The sequence below is a fragment of the Salvelinus namaycush genome, chromosome 3 (assembly GCF_016432855.1).
Source record: "Salvelinus namaycush isolate Seneca chromosome 3, SaNama_1.0, whole genome shotgun sequence".
Taxonomy (NCBI): Eukaryota; Metazoa; Chordata; class Actinopteri; order Salmoniformes; family Salmonidae; genus Salvelinus; species Salvelinus namaycush.
Window position 1 is genome coordinate 10,296,673 of NC_052309.1, and position 10,057 is coordinate 10,306,729.

General features: G+C 41.1%; 1 protein-coding gene across 1 annotated transcript; it reads left to right on the forward strand.

The window, feature by feature from the left end:
* The first annotated feature begins 1,446 nt into the window (after positions 1–1,446).
* Positions 1,447–6,510, forward strand: LOC120044925 (Golgi phosphoprotein 3-like). Its single transcript, XM_038989665.1, has 4 exons — positions 1,447–1,865; positions 2,178–2,309; positions 3,962–4,076; positions 4,288–6,510. The coding sequence occupies exons 1-4, from the start codon at positions 1,662–1,664 to the stop codon at positions 4,710–4,712; spliced, it is 876 nt and encodes a 291-aa protein (XP_038845593.1). The 5' UTR covers positions 1,447–1,661; the 3' UTR covers positions 4,713–6,510.
* Positions 6,511–10,057: the final 3,547 nt, after the last annotated feature.

Sequence of the window (10,057 nt, forward strand, 5' to 3'; positions counted from 1 at the left end):
ACAGAGAAATTAACCTGGAGAAGAGCCCCCTAAGCAGGCTGGTCCTGGGGCTCTGTGCACAAACAAAAACAGACCCCCCCAGGACAGCAACACAATTTGACGCAAAATTAAGGAAATCTTTTACTATGTACAGACTCAGTGAGCATAACCTTGCTATTGAGAAAGGCTGCCAAAGGCAGACCTGGCTCTCAAGAGAAGACAGGCTATGTGTACACTGCACACAAAATGAGGTGGAAACTGAGCTGCACTTCCTAACCTCCTGCCAAATGCATGATCATGTTAGAGACACATATTTCCCTCATATTACACAGATCCACAAAGAATTCAAAAACAAATCCATTGTTGATAAACTCCCATATCTATTGGGTGATATACCACAGTGTGCAATCACAGCAGCAAGATTTGTGACCTGTTGCCGCAAGAAAAGGTCAACCAGAGAAGAACAAACACCATTGTAAATACAACCTATATTTATGTTTATTTATTTTCCCTTGTACTTTAACTATTTGCACATAATTACAAAAGTATATATAGAAATAATATGACATTTGAAATGTCTTTATTATTTTTGAACTTTTGTGAGTGTAATGTTTACTGTTCATTTTGTATTGTTTATTTCACTTTTGATAATTATCTACTTCACTTGCTTTGGCAATGTAAACATATGTTTCCCAAGCCAATAAAGCCCCTTAAATTGAAATTGAGAGAGAGAGAGGGGGGGGGGGGGGGGGGGGGCAGCTAGACAGAGAGAAAGATTGTGTAGATATAGAGATATCTTTTGTACTTTAACCATTTGTTCATTGTTACAACACTGTATATATACATAATATGACATTTGTAATGTCTTTATTATTTTGAAACTTCTGTATGTGTAATGTTTACTGTTATTTTTGTGTGTTTTTTTTTCACTTTTGTATATTATCTACCTCACTTGCTTTGGCAATGTTAACATGTGTTTCCCATGCCAATAAAGCCACTTGGATTGAATTGAATTGAGAGAGAGAGAGAGAGAGAGAGAGAGAGAAGGAAAGAGAGAGAGAGAGAGAGAGAGAGAGAGAGAAGGAAAGAGAGAGAGGGAGAGAGGGAGAGAGGGAGGCAGCCAGGCAGAGAGAAAGATTGTGTAGATATAGAGATATCTTTTGTACTTTAACCATTCGTTCATTATCACAACACTGTATATATACATAATATGACATTTGTAATGTCTTTATTCTTTTGAAACTTCTGTATGTGTAATGTTTACTGTTTCTTTGTTGTTTTTTCTCTCACTTTTGTATATTATCTACCTCACTTGCTTTGGCAATGTTAACATGTGTTTCCCATGCCAATAAAGCCCCTTGAATTGAATTGAGAGAGAGAGCAGAGAGAAAGAGGAGAGAAAGAGGAGAGAAAGAGGAGAGAAGAGAGAAAGAGGAGAGAAAGAGGAGAGAAGAGGGCCAATCCTCATCGGACGTCATCAATTGTCGCCATATTGGTTCAGGAAGTTGAAAGTATCTAAGTAGGAATCTTGTTGCAGGTTTGCTGCTGTATTCATTCGAATATTCACTTGATCTACACCACAGTTTACGATCAGCCGTGTTCATTTATGCATCGGAAACCCTAAAACCATCTTGAGGTACCGAAATAATTTGTATTTATCTGTTGTTTGGACGTGCATCCAGATGACTTCCCTAACACAGCGAAGTTCGGGCCTGGTGCAGAGGAGGACCGAGGCCTCTCGTAATGCAGCCGCCGACAAGGAGAGGGGGTCCGAGGATGAGGACTACGAGCCACGCCAAGAGGAAGAAGACGAGAAGGGAGACTCCAAAGAAACTCGACTGACGTTGATGGAAGAAGTGTTGCTGTTGGGATTGAAAGATCGAGAGGTATGTCAGCTAGCTATTGTCGTTAGCCTGTTGTGCTAGCGAGCTGAGTTAGCTTGCTAAAGTTAGCTGGTTTGTTTACGTTCTAACCAGCTAACGTTCACTAGTTAGCTAACATAATAATGTGTTGTTCCTACATTTAGGTAGTTAACTCACATTACTAGCTATATTGTCATGTAATATTCAACATTACAAACTGAAGGTTATCAAACGTGTCACTTTGTGGCGTGTCACTTGTCTGTATGTTTTATTTGTCCAGGAAGTGTCGCTAACAATACGAAGCAATACGGACTCATTACAATTTTTTTCCAACAGGGATACACTTCCTTCTGGAATGACTGCATTTCTTCTGGTCTTCGAGGGTGTATGGTCATTGAACTGGCTTTGAGAGGACGACTGCAGCTAGAGGCTTGTGGCATGAGGAGGAAAAGTCTGTTGGCCAGAAAGGTGAGCACTCACAAGTTTCAACCCTTCTATTAAAACACACTGATAAACTTGGTCGCCTGCCAAACAGCCGGACTTCCGTCTTCACCCGACGATGATAATAGGGCTGTCCGAAACTCGTCATACTTGTATTTGTAATCCTATCCGTTTACCACACTTGATAGGATACTGGTAATTGGATTTACTCGCGATCGGAAAACCTATAAGTGCGGTAACGCGCTGTCGCTCAGAGCGCTTCTGATGTTCCTTCACTCATTCACACATCGTTCACGATCCCGACATCTGAAAGGCACATTACTTACTTTCATAGTCCTAATTATCAACAAAATAGGTTAATAAATAATGCATGGCTGGCTACTGCTGCCTACATTTATTTCTTACGATTTAGTTGGCTCGTCCTAGAAGCCTAGGCTACATTTCACTTTCGAGAGGAGCAAAACTTATCCCAACTATTTACATTTGTAATTTTATCTTCTAATGATCTGTTTCTCAAAAAACATGTCTGGGAGAAATAATAATAGCAAGCATGCACTGGCATAGCTCACAGCATAACGACAAACGACAAAAGTCTTCTTAAGCAATGGAATAGCCTATGCGGACAGACAAAGAAGCCCACTAAACAACACCAAGTAGACAGAGAAAAACAACCATATGGCGGTATAAATTAAAACTAAATTGATAGCTAGAACAACAATGACTATCTATGGATTGTGATTCTCCAGCCCAAACAGTTTGGACTGGTGAGTGAGTGTAAGGGAGCCTTGTGTGTGTGTCTGGGGAATTAAGGGGCGGGAGAGCATCTTCACCAATGTAATTGAGTTGACGGATAAAGTAATAACCAATGGCAAAAACTTCCATGATATGGCCTCAGAAAAGTTGACAGAAAATCTAACTAGATAGCTAGCCGCTTTTCTTCTAGCTATCAATCTATGGATTTTGATTCACAATGTTTGGAGAGAGTTGTGCCTGACAACGAGTGAGTGAAAGTGGGAGCCGTAGCATGTGTGCGAGAGACGTATCTGTCTGGGAAAACGAGAGGCTTTTTCTAATCCAATCATGGCCAACACCCGTCCGTGTCTTTACTGACAGCAGAATCAGCCTGTTGAGGCAGTATTCGGCATGGTTTGAGTGACATGAGAAATTCTGGCTTTTAGCAACTTTCTCCGATTACGGAAAATTACATTGTTTCCGGCAAATTCCTCATATCCGTATTGATACTCGTTTTGTTAGAATACTCGGCACACCCCTAGACAATAACAACTCTGATCTGGAGTGGGAGGGGTCAGAGTCCAAAATGTCAATTCGGGCATGCCAATTGATGGAATGTCAGAGCTTTGATTGGCAGCTGTGAGTCGTTGCTGATGCATGTAAAATCATACAATGCCTGGATGGGTATTTTAGGTATCAGCTAATCACATGATATGTTATAGCAGTCTGGTGCCCGACGGCACAGTCGATGACGTGGCACGCACCCATTGGTTGATACATGAGGCATCTGAGCAGGGCAACGCGGCCTTGGCCTTCTGTGTGTTAATGCTGACGAGGTTGTCTGACATGTGTTGCAATGTTTGGAGGACTAGCAGTGTATGCCAACACTAGCGGTGTAAACCTATGTGTGTTTGTGACCTTTTTAAAACGGGTTTATTTTTGGTCAGGTGATCTGTAAGTCGGACGCTCCTACAGGAGACGTGTTGCTGGACGAGGCCCTGAAGCATATCAAAGAGACCCAGCCCCCAGAGACAGTTCAGAGCTGGATAGAGCTGCTGAGCGGTGAGCAGAAATGGATTACCTCCCGTTCTCTTAAATCTCTCTGTTTATTTTACTGGCTTTCTTCATTCTCATGTAGATTTGATTCAATACATTTGACAGGTGCACTCACTGTGCCCCCTCCTTTCCCTCTTCCCTTCCCAGTCCATTTTAAACAAAATATCTTTGTTTTATATATAATATAGGCCATTTACGATTTTGACTTGATGTTCAGGTGAGACGTGGAACCCATTGAAGCTGCACTACCAGCTGAGGAATGTCCGCGAGCGCCTGGCCAAGAATCTTGTGGAAAAGGGCGTTCTGACCACGGAGAAACAGAACTTCCTCCTCTTCGACATGACCACACACCCGCTGACCAACGACACCATTAAACAGCGGCTGGTCAAGAAAGTCCAGGAGTCCGTCTTGGACAAGTGGGTGAACGACCCGGGGCGCTTCGACAAGCGTGTGCTGGCCCTGATCTTCCTGGCTCACTCTTCAGACGTGCTGGAGAACGCCTTCGCCCCGTTGCTGGACGAACAGTATGACCTGGCCATGAAGAGGGTACGTCTGCTGCTGGACCTGGAGCCAGAGGCAGAGAGCACCAAGGCCAGCGCCAACGAGCTGCTGTGGGCCGTGGTGGCCGCCTTCACCAAATGAAGCCCTACCGGAAACAAACAGACGGAACTTTAAAAAACACTACAGACCTATGGGGCTCAGAACTCCCATGTTCTGATATGATGATGGAGATGGCAGAGATGATTAAGATCACAGAGGGCGGCTCTCCCTCTGTATTGAGACAGGGCAGTTACCCCTGACCTCTGAGTCACTGTTCTGTCCTCTACCTGGCCAGTTGGTTGACATCCAATACCCTGTGGGTGTCTCCCAAATGGCACCCTATTCCCTATATGGCTCTGGTCAAAAGTAGTGCACTACATAGCGAATCGGGTGCCATTTGGCACGTGGCCTTTCTGTTCACTGTGAGACCTTGTGTAACCTTGAGCACTTGCGTCAGTAGCTGGCACCCACACAGGTCTCTGTTCTTCCATTTAGAAGGGACTTTAAAACTGCTAGGCCTTGCTTGACCACCATGGCCCAGACCTACCACCATGGCCCAGACCTACCACCATGATCATCTGACCTGATATGATGACCTATGACCTACCAGAGGACCTGATATGATCGTACAGAACATTATTTGTCTTTTGCGTTAGTCACTTTGAGGAGGGTGCATTCTACACAAGTTCTTAGACATGACCTATAGACATCGTGTCATTTTATCTTGCTAATAAATGTTAACCATCTCCAAACCATTTTGCACATTCAACAAGGGATCTGGAAGAGTTTACTATTTGTAAAAAAATATATATATATTTAAAAAAAAAAAACTGAATTTTTTTTGGAACGTTTTATTCCAAGCATCAATTATTTTGTTCAGGGCATCAAACAATACATGCTTTATTCCTGTTCGGTTTTCCTTCCTGTCCCTCTCCATGTACGAAAGTGTTGTAGCTTGTGAATGCCATCAGTTTCAGACTATTCTCTGCAACTCTTATCATCCTATAGCAGATATCCAGACATTGCATGTCTCCTCTTAACAGGCAAACTGGTTTCGGGTGTTCATGTGTGCAAAGTCATATTTTGAAGAGGTATAGTCTCAAGAAAGAAATTCTCTCAAATCGGACAAATATCTTTGTCCTTTAGTTAGTGTATTGAAAAATGATATTGGCATATGACTGGATAGGAGGGGAAGCTTCTCCTAAATCAGGCTAATTGTATTTTATATGGCTTAAAGTGTCCCTATCTGGCAGTATAATCTTAACGCTTTTGATTTTATGCCATATGTATTTTATTTTCCATTGATACATTTTTATTGCTTTAATATAATTCACATTTCATTCAGATTTAGTTGGTCGTCATCAATGGTTTGGGCTTTTTCTTTCCTCTTCTATGCCTGTCTGTTGGTTGCCCCCAACCACTGACACGGGGTCAGATACTATTTGATCCCCATAATGGTTAACGTTAGGACAGGCGGTAGGGTTATCTGATCCTAGATCTGTGGTTAGGGGTAACTTCTACCTTGAGCATTTGACTCATCTGGAGGCTGTAAAGACTAAGTATGGTGTAGGGATCGGATGGGGATGATGATTATATGGTATGGAGGAACTGATTATGTAGAATTTGATAAATGAATGTACAGCGTAATAAATGAAAGGGTGTTCTCTAGACTTCTGTAGGTTTTTTTTAATATTACACAATAAAGGATAGATATTTTAAGTGCCTGAATATAGCACTGTGTAGCTCTCCTGTCATTCTTATCTGCCCTTTTTGTATCACAATTCCCTGATGAAAATGAATTTGATTATTATTTCTATATCATACACACCACTTGGCTGAAACGGCCTATCTGACTGTGACATTATTGATCAACAAATAAAGATAATTTCTAAATATTGCAGATTTTGAAAACGTTTAATCGCTCTTGGCACGATTCATTAAAACAAAATGAATGTAAGCCTCACATAAGGCATCAGAGCACTTCAAAGTCATGTTTCCATGATCCAAAACATTTCCCCAACAACTGATAATCCTCCTTTGTCATCGTACTTTCTTGTAGGATCGGTCCTGTCAGCTCTGGTTCCCATGTTCGCGTTTGACGTCCATGTGAATGGCTGCCCATCGGGCTACCAAATGTCCCAACGACAAACCAGCAGAGGTCCACTGGTTTTGCCATTACACAATGTTACTGATCCTTTTCACTCTCCATTGACATGGTGGGGAGGTGAGCACTGGACACTTTGCCATTGGATTGTGGGGCAGGTCCAGGCAGACTGTCCTCTTGATTTCATCTCAGGTGGCCACAAATGCACCTCTGAACGACCAGGCGGGACTGCTGCACAGCTACCAAAACCGCGGACTGAGATAGAATGTGATCTTCACTGAGTGGGTTGAACTCCCTCACTTGACTTTGATTATATTCTTGTAATGTTTTGTCAATATTTCCAATAATTTGGATCTCCAGTCCAGGGTGTCACTAGCAAGGACGTCTCCAACTTTACGCAGCTGATGCGCACAGTCCAGAATGGCAGTTAGATCTGGAGAGAAGAGAAAGTCATAGTTTAGTCAAGCAATTAAACATAAGACAATGTCTCATTTGTGGTAAAATCTTAAATTCAATGGCAATTTTAAACAAAACTATCAAATTAGCTGTTGCGTAATTACCTTGTCCAGTCATATTGATTTGCGCTTGCTTTCTGTTTCTTTGTTGTGTTCTTCAAGAGTTCTGTTTGTACTTGTGGTACAGAGTAGACAGTATCCAAATGTGTTCAGCTGTGTATGTCTTGTCAGTCAGTGAGTCTTCTGCTAATGTTAGAAGTTCACTCCATTATATAGCCTTAATGATGGTGATGTAAGTTGTGGATACCCCCTGTGCTAGTCCCGCCTCCCAATCACCTGCTGTTTTTACAGTCATTTTCAAACCTATGTTAGATACGTCCTTACAGATTGAACTGAAATCAGATAGGCAGCTGTTTATCATTGTAGGCTAATTCCCTTGGAAGGAACACAGTGATATGTCCTTATTTGCATGTAATCAGATTGTGCTATTGTTATTCCATTTGTACAGTGAACTTCAGTCAACGGTTACCATAGCAAAATATTGTTGTTTGTGAATAGAGCAGACCACTGACTCACCACATCCTAAAGCTATTGCTTAGGCTACATACATACAGTATATTCTATTTTTAGAAATACATATTATATAATTGGTCATTTGTGGGGTGGGCCTAGAAAAAAAGCATGCATCCAAAAATGAATTTTTGAGATTCCCTTGGCCCTCACTGACAATGGGTGCCCAAAGACCCAAGTTAAGGTTCATAAGGACCAGAGATACTAACACTATACTATTTTGTGGAATAAAAAGATCCTCATAAATATCTGAAGTATTGATGCATAAAATACTAGACAGTTATATCCTTATAATAATGGAACATATCAATTAGGGATATTCTCTTGGCCTCCATTTGAAAGTTCATTGGCCCAGTGCACTTTGCACAGCAGCAAGCAACAGTCCATAAAGTGTGTGATAGGTGACACTATGTGTACAGTTATGTTAAGTGTACACCACACCTGCAATCAATACTATGCTGGCTTAGGACACAACATGTTATTTGATTGATCTTTTTTGGATTGGGAGAGAGCTTGCACACTTACATAAACCAGTCATAAAAATGTATTGGTTTGCTCAAAGTATAATCGGAGTTCATAATTAGAATTAGAACACAGGACAGGAACATCTGTCAACAGTTCACCTGTGATTGAAACATACGTCAATTGATGAAGTGACAAACGACAATTTATAAAGCTAGATTGATTGTGCAACATTGGCTAGTGTTTCTAAGAAATGCAGGTGCATTTGAGGAATAATTGTTGTCCCTATAATGAACATTACAGAGCATCAGTTGACCTTACTATATTGAGTTTGACCTTTCTGGAGGTTAATTTTAGGGTACTTTGTGCTAACTTTCATGGGTTAACAAACAATGTCTACTATGTGTCAAAGTCCTGCATCTGCATCAGATTCAAAACTGATTTGAAGATAATTTCCTGAGTGTCCTTATAACCCTGGCCATAATAGCTACACCAGTGGTGACTAACATGTTGTGGCTTGTCCTGGGTGTGCCTAACAGATGTGGGCCAGTACTGGACAGTTCTGCTGTGAGTGCACCCTATAGCAAAACGTTTTGGAAAGGAAAATGAAAACAATGGTTTCTTATTGGACAAGTTCAGGTAGTCCCTGTTTCATTCCATTTTACTTTCCATTTGGTGCCTGGTGAATATGACCCTTGGTTGAACCCAGAGGCTCAGGATGACACGTTAAAGGGAACTTGTAAACCGAATTATAAAACACAAATGTTATGTTCTCTTCCCCTAAGGTTACCAATGTACTTTGACCCGTCCTTAACACTGTGCCAAGGAAGATTTTCATATCAGGGCATCACAATGTGGAGCAATTGTTTGCTTCTGTTTACAAATATCTTGTCACCTTTAACCTACTCTCAACAATAACATCCTTTCTTCCAAAAATGGAACCTTCAGCTGTATAATGAACCAAGAGATAAATTAACCCTTAATGTTGACCTGATGCAAAGGAAATTAATTGGATATAGACCTATCAGATAGTGCACTGTGTCTAGGCCTAGTTCACAGAACCTAAAACAACTCTTACAAGCATTGATATAATACATTATTATTTTGATATTTTAGTGATTGCTAAAATGTATGCATTTTTTTCTACAGAACTGTTGTCAAATTTACTATCAATACAGATGCTTTCTGTATGCATGTATTTTATTTAATAGCATAAAGACTGTAAATGTGGCTTTTAAAGGGGGCAATATGCATTTGCAACTTCCCGTTTTGGACTTTTAAATTCATGATATTGTAGGAAACGGGCAAACGGCAGGGAAGCAAACCCGGATCACTGGTGTGAAAGGCAAACACCCTACGCATCGCACGAATAGGGTTACCCCAGTTGTGGGAATTGTATATCGAGCATCGCTACAATATAACCCATAGATTTTTTGAAGAATTGAACTTATAAATGCCTCATGAACAGTCGTACCCTGTCAGAAACCAAGATATTATCGTGTTTTACTCCAATGTTTGCAAACAATGCAATTGTAAACAAACACTGTATAGCCTCATAACATGGTATATACTATAATTTGTATATTGTGTATGGTAAGTAAGTCCTTGCATCCATAGCTGTCAATGAATTTTAGTGGTTACTGGTTACATTTCTCTAGAAACATCCCTCAGCTATTTACCTAAACAGCGGCGCGGTGTTGCTTTGTTGTTGCTTCAAACCGCAGATTGCCGCTTTAAAATTAGGAACACAGCCTAACTGTGACCAGAAGCACAGAAAGAGAACATAATTTCCCACAATTCAATATAAACGGTACGTCCGGGTGCAACGAACCTGAAGCAAACTCGCGCGACTGACT

Excerpts from the sequence above, each read along its gene's own strand:
- LOC120044925 (XM_038989665.1), top strand. The coding sequence starts at position 1,662 with ATGACTTCCCTAACACAGCGAAGTTCGGGCCTGGTGCAGAGGAGGACC. Across the intron at positions 2,310-3,961 it reads AAAGTCTGTTGGCCAGAAAG|GTGATCTGTAAGTCGGACGC; the intron begins GTGAGCACTCAC and ends ATTTTTGGTCAG. Across the intron at positions 4,077-4,287 it reads CTGGATAGAGCTGCTGAGCG|GTGAGACGTGGAACCCATTG; the intron begins GTGAGCAGAAAT and ends CTTGATGTTCAG.